This window comes from Montipora capricornis, chromosome 7 (assembly GCF_036669925.1).
Source record: "Montipora capricornis isolate CH-2021 chromosome 7, ASM3666992v2, whole genome shotgun sequence".
In the NCBI taxonomy this organism is placed as follows: Eukaryota; Metazoa; Cnidaria; class Anthozoa; order Scleractinia; family Acroporidae; genus Montipora; species Montipora capricornis.
In genome coordinates, this window is record NC_090889.1 from 30,856,408 (window position 1) to 30,878,249 (window position 21,842).

A 21,842-nucleotide genomic window follows, 5' to 3' on the forward strand; every position below is an offset into this window, starting at 1 on the left:
TTATGTCAAACCTTATCGAAAGTTTTGCTTATATCCAAGAACAACATCTGCATTAAGCCTAAATCCTAATAAGCCTAATAAACCATGACTTTTTCCATTATTTTATAAAGAAAAAACAAAAGGGCTACCGGACGATAATTAACTTTATATTGACGACCATCTTTCCTAAACAACGGGATAACATTAGCAAGCTTCCATTGAAGTGGATAAACGCCTGCAGATAATCAAATGTTCAAAAACTTTGAAAATGACGATGCAATGCCACTAGAACAAATTATAAGAACACAGTTCCCGATACCATCAGGTCCACATGCCTTACTAATATCTAATAATATTCAGAAGATCAAAAACCTCCCTTATCGGACAAAACATCACTAGTAGTAAAATACTTAGCATTCTTGAAGACATGTAAAGCTGCCGTTGACTTTTCCTTACCCCGAAATTGAATACTTGTGACTCAATATTTTCCAGTGATATTGTCCAGGTAGTCAAGACTTCCTTATACGAGGATACCTTAGAATAACAACACTTGATTCAGTGACACTGCAGTGAGAGAATATTAGACTTTCCACTTTTTCACAAGTGACGAGTTCGTGTACCTTCACGGTTAGATCGACAAAACTTGTACTTAGAGCGCACTAATTACAGGACGTTCCGGTCTGATTCAATTGGGACCTTAATAATCCGTGGTGAACAGAATTATTTTTCAATTGTTTGAGCGCCAGTAGCACTGAAGTTGGAACTGGATTTCAAAGAATGGCTTTTTCTTGCATCCTCGTCTTGCTCTTGTCTGGTTCATACTTGATGGTTCAAGGAACGCAAATACAACTCGTCCGAGAGAAAATTCAACCGGAAGACGACATCCTTCTGCTAAAAGACTCTGCTGAATGTCCTAAAGTCGCAGACCAATTCTCTCCTAAATGCAACAAATTTAGCGCCGCACCGCTTGGCGCAGGGTGCTGGTGCCAATGTGAGACATCTACTGGAAAAAACACATTCTTCGAGCCTAACAACACCTGCGTTCCAGTCGCTTATGCTTGTCAGACGTCAGGTAGGGGAAATAATACAGGGACTTTCAAGAGGTTTTTTTTTCTAGAAGGACGAACCTTACTTTTCGTTTTCTAAAAGCCTCGTTAATCGTAACCTGGTTTGAGTTCTCTGAGTTTGAGCGGCACTCTTAAAACTGTTGAATATTTGATACAGCCACGGCTATCGCTAGAACACCATCACACGTCAGAGAGTCCCGTTACCGATCAGTGCGTGGCAACAAATAATTTCTTTTCCAATTGACTTCAAAACGAGTCCAAGTGCGACATGCAGTTCTCCGAAAGGCTATCGCGATTGGTTCAGAAAACAATGGACACAAAGAACGATACAAAAGAAGCAATGGACCATAGGTCCTAAAGGAATCCAATGAAATTAGAGGCTATAAAGAGCTGCGTCCTCACAGGCGACATAAGGCGAATTCAACCCGCTAAATTGACTCATACAAATAATGCTTTATATCCCTTTGAACTATGTTCCTATCTTGGCAAATTGCCAGGACTACATTTTCATTTATAATAAAGTTTCTATATAACGCGCGCTCTCATTGGTTTAAAAAGCGTGCTTTATGAGAGTACAAAGCAGGAACAAACGAAAGCCCACGCCATCATCCGCAGAAATGGCAGATGAATTTCCGAAGTTTTCCTTGAAGCTGTCAGTTAAAGGCTTGCTCAGATATTCTGTCAAGTGCTTTGGATGGAAAATCTCAGCCGTCGCCCGGTCCAGCAGTTCTTTCAAGCTCAGAATGTCCTCACGCTGGAGTTCTTCATTTACAAAATTCCCAACAGATTTTCAGATTCCAGCCGAGCCGCAAGCAATAAACAAAATGTTTTCTAATTGTCATGTTGGAAACGTGAAGGTTTTCATGGGCAACAATTCGGCCGGTTTTCACTGAACTTAATTATTTAGATCCTCTTTTTTGCTGTTTTTTACAGACTGAAACCGAACATTGAGGCACTTGTTTTTCCATAAATTCGAATTTTGTGTGATTTCTGTCAAGCCACTTTCCAAATGATTGATGTTTTGACAAGCCTTCGTTTCATTAACCAATTAAATAATTTTAAACATTCTTACAAGCGCTCTGATTGGTCGAAATTAGCGTGCTTTATCAGAGTATAAAGCACTGTGCTGACGACACCTCAGTTCGCCACAAGCAACGCGCGCTTTGAAAATAAAGTAGAATTTTTGAAGAAAATTGCTTGTTCTTTATCATATATAAAAACAAATAAAGAAGCCTTGACTGTGCTCTGTTCTGTTATAAAGCACGCAGGAAGCGGCTAGAGCACGAAAGAAGTGTAGGGGGATACACGAGCCGATAGGCGAGTGTTTCTCCTTACTTCTTGAGTGCTCTAGCCGCTTCCTATTTTCTTCGCCAACAGGATGCAACATACTATTTGCTGGCGAGACGACAGAAGGCTTATTGACATTTTTTCCATCCACTGGAATCAATCAAAGAACTGTCATGGTGCCTGAAAATAAGACATGCAGCTTACAATATGGCGGCAACTTGTATTTACAGTACCTCGATTGCGACGGATCCTGGAAAGAGATATCACACCAATCAGCAAATGACAGCTTGGAGGTGACTCCGGGTTGGTCGATAAGGCGTCTACAAGTCAGGGTGAGTATTCTAAACAGACAAACAAGGAAAATCTGAGAATCGAAGTGCTTCTGAGTATGATTTTTATGTATTTCCTTTGAGAAGTACGCACTATTTAAGCGTATTTAAATTAACCTAGAGGGCTTATTGAAGAAACGTGTTAGACAATGCAGTTAAATGACCGCATTCCAGCTTTTCTTCGTAATAGTATTGCCTGGCAGTGACGTGGACATCTCAGATGTGAAATCTTTTCTCTCCCGTAAGACGTGCTTTTCATTCCGCCCTTCCACATCAAACGCCAAACGCTTGCAATTTGGCAGTTTGATGAAGTTTTGGCGAGATTTTCATTGCCCTCTCTTTCACTGGATCACGTTTTAATAAAGATTCTTTTGTTCTTCCCTTTCATAAAACCGGTCATTTCGCTAAATTATTGGGAATGGGTTTTTTGCTGCCCAGAGAACAGACGGTAGTAGAGTTTTGTACAGGATTCTAAAAAGAGCAGCAATAAAATTTGATCATGTTTCTGGTTTTTCCTTTTTTTTTTTTCTCAGTCTAAACCTGGCGCCACATTTTTTCCGAACATCTCAGGTCGTATTCTCCGAATTGCAGTGCAATGTCGCCATTTAAATAACGTCAACATTTCTGCTAACAGTTCCACATGTGCGATGTTCAAGGTGGAAGGAAGAGTTACATGTAAGCTAAAGGTTATTAAAAATAAGAGAAAAGTGATTGAATGAAAGCGAGAAAACAATTGACAATTTTTAATCAATTGACAAGTATTCAATAATTAATTATTTATTTATTTATTTGTTTGTATATTTATTTATTTATTTATTCGTTTGTTTGTTTGTTTGTTTGTTTATTTATTTATTTATTTAAGTTTTTAAGTGGAATGACCACGTAGAGCAAGCTATTGAAAAGGCCAACAGGAGACTGTATTTCCTAGTCCAGCTGAGAAGGGCTGGTGTGGGGCCGAAAGCCAAATTAAATTTTACTGCACGGTTATACGACCTGTTCTTGAGTATGGGGCCCAAGTGTTCCATCACAAACTTCAAGATTACCTCTGTGAAGAATTTGAGGGTTCAGAAACGGGCTTTCTGCGCCTGATATTCCATACCAGCTCTGTCTAGATAGTTTTGAATTGGAGAGCTTAAGCGTCCGACGTGAGAAGCTGTGTTGCAAACTATTCAATGAAATATCTGATGAACAAAACAATCTCCACAGCCTTCTGCCTCCAAGATATCATTCATTATACAATCTCAGGCGGCAAAGAACTTTTAGCCTGCCAGGTTTTAAAACTGAACGTTTTAGAAAGACATTTATACCTGCAATGTGCAGCCGTCACAATCCAGCGCTGCCAATTTAACACTACGTATTTACACTAGCATAATTTTAAATTGTATATAAGACTTTTCTAATATTTTTTGTACATAGTTATACAATTCAGCCTTTGGCTGCGATTTAATTATTTCAATAAATCTATCTATCTATCTATCTATCTATCTATCTATCTATCTATCTATCTATCTATCTATCTATCTATCTATCTATCTATCTATCTTTCTATCTATCTATCTATCTATCTATCTATCTATCTATCAAGATTGATGCAGCCCTAGTCATATTGATCAGAAGAAAAGGTTCTTGAGTCTCCTACAATTGATAAAATTTTGTCTCAAAGTGATAATACTATAACCTCCCGTGACGGTTGCACTCATCGACTGAACCAGGCCAAAGCGAAAAGATTTTCATGTTTGACATGACCCATGATTTTTCTTTTCTAAAGGTCCTCTTCCCCAGCAAAGTCCCAAGGGACCCTCGGCTACTTTGCCAAAGCCAACTGCAGGTGAATTAATGATCTCAGAAGCAATGCTTCCTTTACTAGCGACAACCATGCAAACGTCTAGAGCAAGAGAGTCTCCTACAAAGCCACCTACGGACCCCTCGGCTACTTTGCCAAATCCAACTGCGGGTGAAATGATGATCTCAAAAACGACGCTTTCTTCAATAGCGACAACCAAGGAAACTTCTAGAGCAACAGAGCCTCCTACAGAGCCACGTACGGACCCCTCGGCTACTTTGCCAAATCCAACTGCAAGTGAAATGATGATCTCAAAAACGACGCTTTCTTCAATAGCGACAACCATGCAAACATCTAGAGCAACAGAGCCTCCTACAGAGCCACCTACGGACTCCTCGGCTACTTTGCAAAATCCAACTGCAAGTGAAATTGTGATCTCGAAAACGACGCTTCCTCCACTAGCGACGACCATGCAAACTTCTAGAGTAACAGACCCTCCTACAGACAAGGTATGAGACCTAAATACCACTACTAATTAGTTAATTTAAACCATTATCATCAGAATCATCATTATGATCATAATTTTTTTTTTTGAAATTGTCTGAGAGATTATTACTGAAAGATGTCTCTTGCCAAAAAGCAGGATGTTGGCGAAAATTGACTCCATACAAACAAGGTGCGCGATCGTCATTTGCGCAGATCATGAATCTTAGATGCGTGTGCACGTTAATGTTGCAATGTAAGCCTAACGAGGCTTCAGTGTATATGGAGATGCATAGAATGGGGCATGATACATCAAGTAAGCAACATAATATTTCTTGATCAAAATTCCGGCGTCAGATGTTAATATTCCAAAGGATCGGACACAATATGATGACTAACTTGACGCAAAAGAGGTTGAAAATTCTTCAAATTCTTTCTAATTTTCCCGTGAGGAATGAATTGATGAACGCTTCTCAACACAATTGCTAAAACTGCGTCCATAACTGCGAGGATCATAGCTTTACTTGATTTCATATCCGCAGTTCAGTATATGAGTAATTTCATATATCATTTCGTTCATGGATTCATTCCTCACGGGAAAATTAGAACCAACAAATAACCAGCTCCCAACGTCAGTGGCTTCATAGCTCAGTTGGTTAGAGCGTCGCACCGGCATCGCGAGGTCACGGGTTCAAACCCCGTTGAAGTCCTGAATTTTTCAGGCTTATCCACGCAATTGCTAAAATTGCGTCCATAACTGCGAAGATCATAGCTTTACTTGATAACAATACCTAATTAGCAAGGCCTAATCCGCCATTTTAGCTCGGTATATGAAAGTCTACCCAATAAAACACACAAAGGACAATGGTAAGGAATTTATTGCCTTGATTTGAATACACAAAGGTACGTCACTCCGGTCCGCCTTAACGACCTCCTCAACCAATTTCGTCGGCCAGAAGTTCAAGCTCTCAACATTCATGTTTACGATATTTCAATTCAATGACTGGATTTTAGCTAAGTCGAACTTGAAGGAACATTGCTCTTGTGAAGGATCCTTGTTGTTCCTTGATATCTGCCACTCAGAGAAAGCCTTAAACGCCAACTTTGTTGCGTTCCTGGTAGCCTTTGGGATGCAGTCTTCCAAGTCTTTTTTCTCTTGCTCTTTTGTCTTTGGCGACCTAAACTGTCGTTTTGGAGGCATGTTGTCCACGGTTTAAGAGCCCTCAAAACACTTAACCAGAACTTTTTTACGCTTAACAGCAACCGTAAATATAATTTTTATACATCGCTGAATTACATTCCTCTGATTCCTAGGTGAACTGGACTGGCGCGTCTTCTTATGTAACACTAGGCAATAAGTTTTCTTCAATGTTCAGGGTGTTTTTCAATTCCCAGGCGAACTGCGCTAGGCCGCCTTTCACAAAGGAATAGTCTTTTTTCCATCACGATTGGTCAAAACGGCTATTGAATATGGAGGATTATTTTAAGCCATTTACAACACGCGCAGCATGTGTTTCATTAGATACAAAAATATATTATTAATGAGATTTAAAACATCCCGCGGGTTTCGCCCTCGGCCGGGTGGAAGGGTTAGAAGCAAACTGCAAGGATTGAATCGACTAAAGCGATGATAAAATATCCTTGCAATAACATATCCTAGCAATAGGAGTAGTTTTATCGGATCGAAAATAACGTGAATGTGTCGTATGCAGCGTAATATCAAAAAGAAACCAGTGAGGCACGGGAGAGTGAAACGCTAGCGTAGCAAGAGAGAAAATTTGTGAAAAACCATTCTTGTAATTAATGTGGCTAAGGCAAAGAATCTGGGGACTATCACGTGACTATATTATAAACTGCGTATGTGTATTTAGAAACATACCAGGCAAAACAAATAATTTATGTTTTCACTTTTTACATCGCGTGTCATGCCTCCACAGATTTTCAAATGACGTGGTACCCCTTCTGAATTATTTTCTTACACAAGGAATATACTTTGGGCCAAATTTGACGTTTCTCCAACTTCTTCCACTTCTGTAAACGAATCACCTAAAAGTGAAGCTAAACTGCCTCACTACCGGTCGTTTTTATTTGAAATGATTGAATCTCACATTTGCATGGTGCCATTTCCCATTATGACGTTTTAAAACACTTTTTTGAGACCTTGATTTTCAGTGAAAAGACCTAAAATTTGGTATCAACTATGTTGATACGACGAAGTGGCAACTAGATCAAAAGTTTAATACTGTTGCGATTGTCAGTTTTTTTAGTATCTCATGAGCTTAGTGGCTAGCGCTTTTGACGAACTAATGTTATACATGTCAGCTTATGAATCTCTGTACCGGCCCTGACCGATTCACGTTCTAAAAGTCAGTACAAAATAAATTTCATACATTTGATCAGTAAAACGCATAGATTGTAATTTCACCACCATCATCATCGTTATCATCAACTCACCAAATACTGTTAAAACACGCCCCTCAACTCTCAAAGAGACCGTTACTACTTCTCGGCGATTGGGGTCACGATTTCCTATTCAAGTAATCGCACGGTATTTAACCTATTTGTTAATTTTAATTTTCTCTTCGTTTCCAGGCTCCTTCGCCACAGCCGACCACACGGTATCTTGTTGACAACGCTTCACATTCCACTGATGTCACGGCAGGAATTACTGTCGGCTCTGTTTTATTTGTCATCATAATTGTTAGTTTATAATTTGGTCTTGTCGATGTTTCACCTCAAGAACACTAACAACAGCTGCAGATGGGCATGTCGTCAATGACGACTCATGAAGACGAACGAAAGCTGCTTCGCTTATATATCATCTGATTTATAAAGGGCTTGTAAGCCATGAAAATTAAACTTAGATGGCCGATTGTATGTCATACAATGTTTTCGTTCACTGTTTTCGTTCAAGTTCGCAGAAAAAATTGACATTATACTCTAAGAAAAACAATTATGATTTGAAAATGGCTACAATCTTTGGTCCGTATTATCTTGGATTTGTTGCTTGCCAAAGAACTGTTAACAATAAAGAGATTAACCTCAAACACATCCAAATAGCGGAAACTCGTGAATATGGGGAAAAATGAAAGTCGATTTTGTATGAAATTGTATGTGCCTAGTCAGTGCGATTTTCAAAAGAAAGGGAAAAAATACAACTTGGACAAATTACCAAGGAAAATTTGTTTTAAAATACTTCAATGAAATAAATGTAAATATAAATGATATAAATATCTAATTGTTGTCAGGTTTAAAGGAAGTTGAAGTCAACATCCACAAAAAAATTTAGGTTTGAAAAGAAAAAGGTGCATAAAAAATATGACTATTTTCGAGCGCATAGAATCCAAAGATAAACACGACTTAATTTTGTCAACACATCGTCTATTTTCAATGAATAATTATTTTTCCATTGATAACTATGAAAACGACAAATTTTCAAGATCAATTAGCCAGTATCAAAAGTACCATAACACTCTTTGTTTGTCACTCCAAAATTTTGCTCCATTCAATACACAGAGAATCTTAACCACGGGAGATTTGAGTTGGGTACAACATTTAGTCTATTGTTTATTTTGGTTTAAAAATTGACACTTATGACGGTGATAGGGGCAATGGACTCTTGTCCAGCCTTATTCTGAAAAAGCCCCCACCTCCCTCAAACGGCATTGTAAATTAGTTCTGAAAAGCCCAGTAGGGGATGGTTAAGAATTTTCTTCTTGCACCGCTACAAAAATAGGATACTGCAGTGATTATCGGGGAATGTTCTTCATGCAAAATATGTATAAGAAGGTAACGCTATAGGGCGTTTCGCTGGATTCCGAGGCTCAAATCTTGAAGTTTCACATCGATTTAATATCAAACACGCACTACTCACTGTAAATACAACAACTCGAACGAGAACGAACTACGAACTCACATGATTCGCAAGACGTGTTACTCATGTGACCCGATTTCACGGGTAACACCGTACTGTCCGTAACAAAATACACATACTATGACAAGTCTTCTTGGGTAAGAACTATAAATAGCATGGCCTTTCTCATAAGATTTGGTAGTAAAACCCATTCTTTGAAAAGAGTGGAAGACTATCCCTGGTGTTGTGGTCGAGCCTTAATCTGACCAAGCCGCCTCTTCCCTCCCCCACCCAACTTCATTGTAAATTAATCCTGAAGAGCCCAGTCGGGGAAAGATGCTTTTTCATTTGCAGTTAATCAGAGACCTTTTTTTCCACATTCGTACGCGTCCACTTACCAAGTTACTCAACAAATCAGAAAATTAACCATTCACGACGGGTCCAATTCCATGGACGAGAATTTTGCCACAAAGCACTTTTACGAGCCAATTGACGTTCCAATAGGACATTTTTCCTGGGGCTCTGACATGACAGTAGGAAACGCACTTAATGCATCAAGGCTCCAAAATCATCGACCCATCAGTCTAGAGCAGCATGTGTACAATCTCGTTGAAGAGATACCTGCAACCTGCTTTGCCAGCGATGGCACCAACGATGGCCGCAATACTGGTATGACTGCAGGCTACCACAACGATAGTACTTGCGTCACCAACGGTGGTTGTATTGGTGACACTAGTGAAACGGATCCCGTAATTTGCGTTATAGAAGAAGTTATTTACAGGAGGACAGAAATATCTCAGCATGGAATGGAAGATCCTGTTTATTGCACGTTGGGCTGCCACCATATGAAATTATCTCGAAATCGACTTCTGAGTGTTGATGATATGAATCTTCACTGACCTACAAAACTAAAAGAAGAATATGCAATAAACGTAGGTTAATAAGAACAATACTAAATTAATTAAGTAACAATACATAAGGAGGCTCTAAAATGGTAGAATATTCTGGAAGACTAAGTTTCCGGCTCCTCAGGATATTGATGAAAACTTGTCAAAATACGAGTTTGTCTGCTGTTACAGCGAAACGGAAAGAAAGACTCTTTGAAAATCCACTTGCATGGTAAGTGTGTGGTTTTCCCTTGAACCACTATTTTCGACAGTAGGGATAGGTTTTACAAGCTCTGAGTGCCAGCAACGTTTAAAATGTTCAATGAGATTTTCGTGCTTGGTCAGCGGACCTCCAAATTCGAGTTTCTGCTTTCCATGTGTGCAAGAGCAAAAATACAGTTCATCGTTATTAAGATCCACACACTCTTTTTCCCAACTTTTCAGTTACGCGTGTAACCAATGAGTTTTATCCTCCGGGGTAGACTAGCTCTTGATATTGTAAATTAGTCTTGCATAAAGATGAGTACAGTAAGAATATTTAACAATTTAAAATATCCAAATGATGGACAGATGTCATATCTTCTGCGCTTTTGTCTGGTTTGAAAGGATCAAGTTGTCTACTTTGAAACAAAAATAAACCAAGGAGGCGTGGGAAAATATCCGAGAATAGCACAACGCAAAGAATACAATTCCAAAAATATACTGGTTTACCTTAATCAAACGAGTTGTTTAACTAATTAAGGAAAATACACCACCTTTGGAAAGATCTGTGAGCTCAGTGAGGGTTCGATCTTTGTCGGAGCGTTCGCCCTCCGTCAGCGTTCGCGCTTTGTCAGCAGATTCGCAGTGACGAAGGGCAAACGCTCGAGACGTCAGCTCGCAAAGTACTCTAAGAAACTAGTTTCATAACACTACATTTTCGTTTTTCACTTTCCACCGACGAAGTACCAAAGTTTTTTTTGGAAAACCAAGCACATCAGAATACATTTTGCACACCAAAGGTTCATCCAGGGTTTAGGTTGTTTTCACGTGACGTCATGGCCGCCATGTTGGTGGACGAAAACAAAAGATCCCTTATAAGGTCCTTTAGTTCGTAAACCAGCAATTGTGCATTAAACACTTGCTTTATACGAACGTCTAATTTTGGAACTGAGGCAGAACGTTCTTCTATATTTTTGCGATATGAGGTTGAAAATGTTCTTTAAGATGTTCTTAAATTTACGTCAAACTTTATTTTCACCTGATTACGTTCATGGTGTAGAAGTTATTTCGGATCGATTATAAATAAGAACTGCTCATTATTACAAACTGAGTTGTGTATCATGCAATAAGAAAACCATTATTATGTTCGACAAAACATGCTCTTAAGTAATTCGCTTAATTTACATTTATTTACCTTTATTTTATGCTTTCATTTAAAATACAAATGAGCAAATTAAAAACGTTCTCAACTTGCACTCGTCTGAGGAATGTTCTTAAAATATTGGTCAATCTCAGCCTCAACGTTCAGAATTCTTATAAAAAAGGTTCCTATAAAGTGTTTTCACTCGCGTGATCAGTAACCTTGTTTTTCCACCGAAACAAATGAAAATGTTTGCATGATAATAGAGCTCAATTCCCAGAGGATTAGTTGGGTACACCAACATGGCCGCCATTATATTGTTTAGGTAAACCAACATGGCCGCCGTGACGTCACGTGAAAATACTCTATAAAACAAAAACAGTGTACATCATTGTTACCTGGGGCTCCAGAGATTGGTTGTAAACCACCTATACCAAGCCTTCTTCGTAGGAGGTCTGTTGCCCCTTCGTTGCAAGTTATGTTAAGGACCTGGATAAACCATGACAACTCTGTAAATGAATATAGTTCGGTAAGCCTTTTTCCGATGTATTAAAATTCAACTTGAAAGACAGGTTCAGAGGACCAAGGCAAAGGATAGTGGATGATATGTAAACATTTTTCACATTCATCCCAACGTGTTGCTATTCTTGGTTTGCATCCACGTGATAAGACGGCCATATTGGAGTACAAAACAATAGCAAATTATGGCTCATGTTTGCATTATAATTCTTGGTTTGCATCCACGTGATGAGACGGCCATGTTGGTGTGCAAAACAATAGAAAATGGCTCCACAAGTTTTGCATAATAATAGAGTCAAATTCCCAAAAGACATGTGGCTGCATTGTTCTGTACATCAACATGGCCGCCGTGACGTCAGATGAAAACCATCAATTGTTTTTGTCCTCACTGCCTCACTATCAAGCTGAGTAATGATATTTCGAAAATTTGTGTACTTCACTGATATCTTTATCCTCTGAGTAAAATGCACACAGGCTCTCCGTGCGTCCAATGGCGCGCGGTCAACAACAAGATTCGGTCCCATCCCGTTGAGCCGGTTGATCGTGAAAAGCCCTTGTTGGGAGGGGTCAACAAAGCGCACATTTACATTTACATTTACATTTACATTTACAGAGATTCAAGATTCCCCAGCTGTTGATGGTGCGCCATTTGACGCACGGAGAACCAGTGTGCAGGCTATCCTCAACGGGGCCATCATGAAGGCTCACAAAGTGACCATCCCTCAGGTGGCTAATATAATTAGCTCAATTGGTAGCCACACTGCAAATGATTGGCAGACGTCATGAGTGGTGTGAATGACGACAAAAAGTGGTGCTTTTCCACTCACTTATGCCCAGAAATGCAAGCCCAGTTTTGATATCCAAAACGAAGCACTTCTGATTAGTTGAAAAAATGGCCCGAAAACTTTCAACCAATCACTGAGTGAAGTAATCATAAACCAAAGTAATTCTCTATTTTCGAATTCCCCATAATACACTTTGTTTGCACCCCAAATTTTGCATAAACTATTGTTTTGAAATGCTCTTGGGGACGCTGCATATTCCCAAGAGCATTTGAAAACAATGATTTATGCAAAATTTGGGGGGCAAACAAAGTGCATTATGGGGAATTCGAAAATAGAGAATTCACTAATTACTTTCGACACTCAATAGGCCTTATTCACGATAGCCGCCATGTTGGTTTTCATATTGTCATGCAAATTAGCCATGCGTTATGCTGGGGGCAAACACTGAAATAAGAGCAATTTGCGGAAATCGGCTCAATGAAATATTGGAATAACATTGCAAAAAGTCCATTTTAGTATGTAGAATTGGGTTATCAAATTTTTTTATCTTTTGATTGCCTTTGACATTTTGACTTTCTACTTCGTTATCTGCTCATTTTTCACTAAAAAAACGTCGAAGTAACTTGTGTAATGATTGTATTTTACTGCTTAGGTGATAAACATTCAATGAACGTGAAACAAATTATCTGTGTGGCTAAGGTGTTCGTTGTAACCTCTCGAACTTGTGTTGTTTGCCCCCTAAGAAGTGTGTAGCTAATTTGCATGATAATAGCAAATCCAACATGGCGGCCATCGTGAATAAGGTCTATTGAAAACCGCTCTAATTACCATCACAAAAACTTCGCACTTGGACTCGCTTTGAAGAGGAGGCAGACACGAAGTCGGAAATGGCTTATTGGGGAGAAGAGAAAGGGACACTTCGTGACGCTTATTGAAATCCGCGTGCATCTTATTTCTTGTATTTCTAGACATATCTACTTCAGCTCGATTTTTTTCACAAATGGAGAAACTAATTTTTTTCCATGTATTCCACGCCCAACTTCTCTATGTTTCGATGTTCTCAATTTTCTTTTCTCCAATGTCCTATGGCATTAGTAACCTAATGAAATAAGAAGACGACTGGACCGACAAAAAGGAAGTCAGAAGTTGCAGCCTTTTAAAAATAAATCAAACAAGAAATGGACATACAGAACTTAGTATAAACTGAAAGGACACCTGTCCCCTAAGCCATACCAAACTCTCTTAAATTACAGGATATATTTCAGTAATTGTCTCATGTCTGCACCTAATGCAGCCTTTAGGCTAGGTGCTTTTAGCCTTTGTCGATGCTCTTCACACAACAAGTCATTCGTTCCAAGCCCCCACTTTGTTTCGAGTTCATGCTGATCTTAAAGCGTACGTCTCATTTGCAGGGCAATGGTGTGCCCATACATAGGAAAAAGGCATTCAAAACCTGCGCAATTCGTCAACTCCTCGTGCCACTGTCTTGTGCTGTCTTAAAACTTACTTGATGCATGGATGCAAAGAGTTTGACGAAAATGGAAATGCTCAATCGAAAACAATATCAGCAACGGAGTCCTGGGTAAACAGCAACTTTCATTCAACGAGTGTCATTTGATTGGTATCACAGACGCGATTTTCCAACTTTGCGCAGGTATGTTTCACGAATTTTCGTTTTTGAGGTGAGATCTAGATATACATCCTCATTTGGTGAAAATGCTGAGATATCAAGAAAAAAGTACGGGAATATACGAGGATAAGTGGACGTCATCGCTGCATGACACAGCAACCTCGTCCAGATAATGTGAAGAATTGCGTGCAAAATTATTTGACACAACTGAACAAAGTTCCTCAACAAGTCCAAATATTGTACTTCATAATTTGGCAGGCAACTTGTCACGTATAACAAACTGTGAAGCAATATCATATTTTCGCAGCTCTCGTAACATTGCTGTAAAGATGTCCTAGATAAAATGCAAACGACTCGAAGAAAACATCTTGAATTTAAATGATATTCTTTGCGTTCGTTCAAATGCGTCAATTTAGATCTTTTAAGAAACAAAGACGATGAACAAAGCTATAATAGCAAAGCATTGTTCCTGTGATAATTACTGTAAATTGAAGCAATATAGAAAGGGACTGTGAATAGTAAATTTGTTATGAAAGTTTAGACTTATATTCTACCAGCTTTTCTAATAATAAATACTATATGAAACAATGTCTGACACAAATAACCTTTCCACGTCTTAGTCCCAAAGTAAGGCTTCATAGTCTTGCGGAAATTACAAGGACTCAAAAGTCATTAGTTGACTTACGCAATGTCCTTTTCCTATTCTCTCAACCACAGAGGTTCGACTTTGAGGTAACGAAGCACGGACGAATCGCATATTTCAAGAACGTAAAGCGGAGGTTCCGGTAGATTTAACCAAGTTGAACGTGAGGTCATTTCCAGCAGTGAATTACTTAAAACAAAAGAGAAATTTTTTTTGAGAGTAACTAATGTTGTCTCTTTTGTTGTGGTTTAAAGCAATCGCGTTTTAATTTAATGGCACGGAAACATTGAATCGATGAAGACAAAAAAGACACTTCAAGAAAAAAAATCATTGAATCAGTAAAGCAATTACCAGTGCTCATTTTGACACTTTATTCATGAATTATTTTTAAACTGTAGATTTAAAGAGATCCAGTCACGGTGACTTTATGATTAATCCTTGTACCCCAATGAAAAAATCCAAAATCCACTTATTTTTGTGAAAGTAGCGTTTAAATCTAACTTAACAACATAAGGCCTCGTCTCCGAAAACAAATGATTTTATGATGTCCCTGTTTACGATCATTATAAATTGTTTCGGAATAACGCTTAGAGTATACAGACCAGCAAGCATTAAAGTTCAACATTAAAGAGTCAAGAGGACAAAATCTTGGGAAATGTGAGTGCTGTTGAAATAAGTCTCCTCGTCTTCTCTTTACGGTGAAACAAACGATGCATGGAGCGTTCTTTTCAAACGTCCCGAAGTAATGTTATTTTTCAGTGACAGCGAGAACAGTCTTCCGTGTCGGATCATAGATCTCAATGAATAATTTTCACAATTGCTTACGTGTAACAGGTGTAAATATTAATTTTTGCGAACGTTCTCGCGTTTTTGTGATTGACTAATATCTTTTTCGATTAGGGACTCCAAAGGGGTGAGGAATTGTTCTTTTGAGAAATTTAACAATGATTCCAAATTCTCACGGAATCATTTAAAGCGGATATTGAACTTAATTTAGGAAGTTAAAAGTCGACACAATGTTCGTAACATTTTCTTCGCAATTTCTTTGAAGTTACCAATCTTCGTTTCGTTTCCGTGGAAATGACGTCCTAGAGTATTTGGGCGCTGAAGACATAAGCTTCCACATTGCAGCTCGTCAACTGTTTTGACGAAATGATGAAGACTATCGCAATATATTCCCTGGCTATGTGGTGACCACATCACTGCCCACAGGGGTCCCACAACCAATTAGACAAAAGAACCCCGTAATTGCATCCTTTTGATTCAATATTTTCAGGTGATATTGTCCTAGGCAGTCAAGATTTCGTGATACGAGGATACCTTAGAATAAGTAGCACACTTGGCGAGCGCAACACGTAATTCAGCGAGAGAAAACGAGACCTTCGTCCTTTTCGCTAGTGACGAGTTCGTGTAGCTTCACGGCTAGATCGACAAAACTTGTACTTAAGAAAGCACAATAATTACAGAACGTTCCGGTCTGATTCCATCGGGACCTTAATAGTCCGTGTTTGACAGAATTATCCTTCAATTGTTTGACCGCCAAAGCACTGGATTTCAAAGAATGGCTTTTTCTTGCCTTCTCGTCTTGCTCTTCTCTGGTTCATACTTGATGGTTCAAGGAACGCAAATAACACTCGCCCGAGAGACAATTCAACCGGACGACGACTTCCTTCTGCTAGAAGCCTCTGATGAATGTCCCAAAAACGGAAACAAATTCTTTCCTAAATGCAACAAATTTAGCGCCGTACCGCTAGTTGGCACAAAATGCTGGTGCCAATGTGTGACATCTGCTGGAAAAAACACATTCTTCGAGCCTAACAACACCTGCGTTCCAGTCGCTTTTGCTCGTCAGACGTCAGGTAGGGGAAATAATACAAGGAGTTTCAAAAGTTTGTCCCTTTTTTTCTACAAGGACGCACCACATTTATTTTCGTTTTCTGAAAGCCTGGCCAATCGTAACCTGGTTTAACATATTTGTAAGTTTGAGCGATTTCTGAAAACTGGATCTACGGTTACCACGGTTCAGCAACTAAATATGTTGTGTTGACGCAGAAAAAAAGAGCACGAACTTAGGAGTCACGTTATACGGTTAGCAAATCCATTTTTGAATTGTTACAAATACAAACTGCTTAGTCTCGATACATTCAAACTGTATGTTTTCATAGCAATTATTTCCAATTTTAACAACTTTCATTGTTCTTGATATCGTCTGGCTTTGAGGTTTTCAAGGTACTAATTCGGTGGCAAGGCTGATTTATGAAATTTAAATTTATTATAAGGACTTGAATGTGTCATTTTGCCAATTATCCACCAGTCTCACGTTTTACATTTCGAATCTCTTCTGAATCAATGTATTATATGCAGTCGGTATTCGTGTAATTCACAAAATGGTGCCTAGCTTTAGAAAACGGGTCAGCGATTTGAAAATATTAGATTCGAGGTTTCTCTCCGTTCACCTTAGTTTCAAGAATTAAAAACAAAAACTGTTAGCAGTGGAAACAACACACTATTCACTGAACAGCATAATGAGGCTGTGACCATGTTTTTGGAACCAAATTGGCCCTGCATATGCCCCCATTATCTGAGGGCTATTTTTCTCCCTAGGTTATAACTTGACTTCCGGTAAAAGTGAACTTTTTACTCAAGAAATCGCAACATTTTAGTTGTGTCCAAATCTATTCTGAGGAAACTAAGAACCTACAACTAGTTTTCTATTGAACGTCAAATGACTATTACAAGACTTGTCTTTCGACGGCCAAACACTGGCTAACTAACAGCAGCTGAGCTTTCGCTTGTTTGTTTGTTCAATGTTCTTTACTTTAAAGTAGCATCAAATGTCATGAGAAGGAGTAAATATACTGCTGCCCCATTGTCGAGATCCGGCTCTTGTACATTTGTGTAACATCGAAGAGAATTATACACCTAAATTGGTTCAAATGGCTCTATGACACATTTCTAGAAGTAGACATACGTAAGCCACCGAGTCTTTTAATCTCACAGGAAATCGTGCGATAGCGGATAGCTTCGCTTTAAAATAATATATATTGGTAAGAATTCGGTGTGGCAGCATACACACCTTTTGTCATCGTATTGTGACCGGTTCAAAGTCATCCCTAAGGTAAACAACTTGTACCTTGTCTACTGACTTACAGAGAGCATCGTAGCCCACAATGTAGTTATTTGCTTGTTAAGAAAGGCGTCAAGGCTTACAAGGCGGATGCATTTGTGGTCAGTAATAATTGAAATTCTTCACTCGATGATAGTCGTCATAAATGAAAGTGAACAAAGTGATTGGAACTTAATGCTCAAAAAAACTCATTTTAGTTTAAATGAATCGTTTTCTATTTAAGCGAACAATTTATCACTTATGCTTAAAATGAAACTTGCTTTAGTAATTTGAAAAAAAAAATGTATTGAGGAACAAATACGCGACTACCTACTCAGACAACCAATAATCCTTCTTGGTTATTTTTAAATATCCGCAATGGGAGGTTCATATTTTTAATTCCCGTCAAAGAAACAGGAAAAAGATTTTTATTCAGAGTAGAAATTGTCGGTGCAAGTGATTTTAAAAAGATGACGTATTAAAGAGAAAGTTTGACTCCACGAGAAACAAGCGATAGTATGTTTGACATTACTTCGAGCTGCTCCCCTACTTAAGGTTTTGACTTTTGAGCCGAAGCCACAGGTACCGCAAAATAATGCGCAATGTAATTGCAAACGATGGGTGATGAAGTGCGCGTTTGGTTTTTAAGATGCAGTAACAAAAAGGTACACGGCCGCTCTACTGTTGTTTTATTCAACAGGATCTGCCGACGTCCATTCAAGATATTCTCTCCACCGTATTACAATATCGCCCAGCAATGACCCAGGCGATGTTCTTTGGAATTATTACGAGCGGCAAACGAGTGGGAAGGCGTCATCGTCAGCCCTTGCGTTGACAATTAAGGAGAAATAGCATCGTTTCCGTGAAATGAAAGCCTTTGCCGCGGAAATTGCACCTTTGCTTTTCCCAAGGAGTTGTACTAGTGTGCGAGCCATGCCTGCGAGTCATGCGAGCAATGGCTGCGAGTCATGTGAGTCATGGCCGCGAGTCGTGATAATGATAATGATAATGATAATGATAATAATAATAATAATAATAATAATAATAATAATAATTATTATTATTATTATTATTATTATTATTATTATTATTATTATTATTATTATTATAAGCAGGTGAGAAAGCATACCACAAAATTAGGGAATTCGACCCGCTAAATTGGTTCATCATCATTGTTAGAGAATAATACTTGACATCACATATAATGATCTTCTTCGCCAACAGGATGCGACATACTATTTGCTGGCGAGACGACAGAAGGCTTATTGACATTTTTCCCACCAACTGGAATTAATGAAAGAACTGTCATGGTGCCTGAAAATAAGACATGCAGCTTACAATATGGCGGCAACTTGCATTTACAGTACCTCGACTGCGACGGATCCTGGAAAGAGATATCAAAGCAATCAGCGAAAGACAGCTTGGAGGTGACTCCGGATTGGTCGATAAGGCGTCTACAAATCAGGGTGAGTATTCTAAAGAGACAAAAAAAAAAGAAAAATGAGAGAATTGAAGCGCTCCCGAATATGATTTTATTTTTTGACGGGATTGTTGAGGAAACATGCCAGATAATGCAATTAAATGACCACCTCCCCCCCCCTCTCAGCTTTTCCTCGTGATAGCGTTTGTTTGCAAGTCACGTGGACATGTACGATGCGAAATATTTTTCTCTTCCGCAAGACGTGCCTTTCATTCCGCTCTAACCACATCAAACGCCAATAGCTTGCAATTTGGTAGTTTGACGTGTTGGGCGGTTTGGCAAGATTTTCATTCCACTCAGTTTAATTCACTGGATCACATTTTAATTAGGATTATTTTGTTCTTCAGTTTCATAAAACCGGTCATTTCGCTCAGTTATTGAGAATGTTCTATTTCGCTGCCCCGCGAACAGACGGTAAAAGAGTTTCATACAGGATTCTAAAGAACAATAAAACTTCCTCTCATCACGTTTCTGGTTTTTCATTCATTTCTTTCCCAGTCCAAACCTGGTACAACATTTTTGCCGAGCAAAGAAGGTCGTATTATGCGGATTGCAGTGCAATGTCGTGATCTAAACGACGTCAACGCTTCTACCAACAGTTCCACGTGTGCGATGTTCAAGGTGGAAGGAAGAGTTACATGTAAGGTTATTTTGAAAAGCGAACTGATTGAATGAAAGCGATAGGCAGTTTAAAAATTGCTGAGGAATTGCAATGGCCGTGTTCGAATTCTATTGCAATTTGCCGACTCGCTTAACTTTAAGCGAGTTGGGAAAGGAACTGTTTTCACGGAATTTTCGGTTGTCACTCGCTAACCGACCTGAAAAACCGCTCGTGAAAACACGGCCAATGAAAAACAAACTCTTATTATTGTTTATCAATTGACCAGTACCAATTAATTAATTAATAACTTGATTTACTTACTTATTAATTCTTAAGTCTTCAAGATCGATGCAGCCAAAGTCATCAGAACGATGCTTTCTCTACATGCTAATCACAAGTATAGGTTTCTGTTTGTCTCGTAGAATCGATAAATATTTCACGTCATTAGCAACAGAAAAATACGGCGAACATTGGAGAAATACAATAATATCGAACATGAGACTGGCATTCTCGAAAAATCGAGTTCTTCTACCGTATGAACTGGATCTTCGACAATCATGTAAATGGCCTTTGACGTTCCAGGAAAAAATATCAAACAAAAACCGAGTGCTCTCAACAAGTCAAAAAACTTGTTAAACACAAACGATGCAATCTCGTACCCAGAGTCCTTGCGCTTTTTGATCAGCGGGTGAGCGCCCGAAAAGACTCTGGGATAATGGACTTATTTTTTTGATTGCTCGCTTGCATAACCATGCAGTCCCACAGGAAGTCGGTAAGTAATTCGGAAACCCCATAATTTGGAGGGAGATTCAAAATCTAAAACTAGTTTCAGTGCTGTTTGTTTTTTCTACCTCAGAAATATATAAATCACAAAAATAATAAACGCATAATACTGCATGGGAATTTTAGCACGCCAAAGTCTTTCCAGGTGCCCACCCGCTGACCAAAAAGCCCGAGGACTCCGGGTACTAGATTGCAAACGATGGTAAGTATCTAAGCAGGTCATTTCGAAAGAAGCAGCAAAAATCCTTGAATATCCGTATTTTATGGAGTTTCAAATGAGTCAAGTGAGATCGAGTACTGCAACGTTTCATGAGGCTTGCATTCATTGACTGAACCAGACCAATCAAGAGCAGGTCCAAACGAAAAGATATCCATGTTTGATATGACCTGTGTTTTTCTTTCTCTAAAGGTCCTCTTCCTCAGCAAAGTCCCACGGCCTCGGCTACTTTGCCAAAGCCAACTGCAGGTAATATAATAATCTCAACAGCGACGCTTCCTCCACTACCAACAACCAAGCAAACTTCTACAGTAACAAAGCCTCCAACAGACAAGGTATGAGACCTAAATACCATTGATTACCGGATGCAAGCCATCATCATCATCATCATCATCGACATAATCATAATCATTATCAACACACCATCATCTTATCGTCTTTATTGTCATCATCATCATCATCATCATCATCATCATCATCATCATCATCGTCGTCGTCAGAACCATTAAAATCAATACCATCGGCCAATAGAACAATAGAACGAACAAAGCTAATAATGGATTTAACACAGAAAACAATAGGAAGTACGACACTATACAGCCAATGAAATATAGTGTTCAACAAGAGGTACGACCCTACCCGGGTGTAAAAATCGCAAAACCACTCAACAGTCTTTAATTTCGATTTTAAAAAAAGTGATTCACGAGCCCTCAGCCTTAAAGGGAGTTCATCCCAGAGGGAAGGAGGAGCATTAGGAGAGGCGTAACCTCCGTAGATCTTCATCTCAAAACTAGGTACATACTTTTGTTTCATTCAGCATGATAATGAAGTCGTTCTATCTCTTCTTAGGTTACTGAGGCTGTGGGCGGAACGACTCAGCGGGTAGGTCACTTTAAAAAAGGATTATTTGGATAATAATATCGAAATAAAATTATGATACTTCAATCAAATTAAAACAATGCATCATCAAATAAAACATTGAGGGGAAGAGAAAACAAGAGTATCCGCAGAAAAACTTCTCAGAACATAGTGGACAACCAAGAACTTCATCCCCTGCTACATCACTGC

At 38.9% G+C, this 21,842-nt stretch overlaps 1 protein-coding gene and 1 non-coding gene across 2 annotated transcripts in view; both read left to right on the plus strand.

The window, feature by feature from the left end:
• LOC138055845 (uncharacterized) overlaps positions 1-21,842 on the plus strand; it is a 31,619-nt gene that overhangs the window by 1,321 nt on the left and 8,456 nt on the right. Inside the window, exons 1-10 of the mRNA XM_068901715.1 lie at positions 1-1,051; positions 2,424-2,665; positions 3,196-3,337; positions 4,431-4,954; positions 7,521-7,628; positions 16,089-16,446; positions 18,918-19,159; positions 19,672-19,813; positions 20,967-21,109; positions 21,624-21,656. The exon at positions 1-1,051 is cut by the window's left edge and continues 1,321 nt beyond it. Coding sequence (XP_068757816.1) covers positions 757-1,051; positions 2,424-2,665; positions 3,196-3,337; positions 4,431-4,954; positions 7,521-7,628; positions 16,089-16,446; positions 18,918-19,159; positions 19,672-19,813; positions 20,967-21,109; positions 21,624-21,656 — 2,229 coding nt within the window. The 5' untranslated portion in view covers positions 1-756. The remainder of the gene's footprint in view (positions 1,052-2,423; positions 2,666-3,195; positions 3,338-4,430; positions 4,955-7,520; positions 7,629-16,088; positions 16,447-18,917; positions 19,160-19,671; positions 19,814-20,966; positions 21,110-21,623; positions 21,657-21,842) is intronic.
• Trnaa-ggc (transfer RNA alanine (anticodon GGC)) lies at positions 5,566-5,638 on the plus strand. Its single transcript has one exon. It is a non-coding gene; the product is annotated as a tRNA-Ala (tRNA).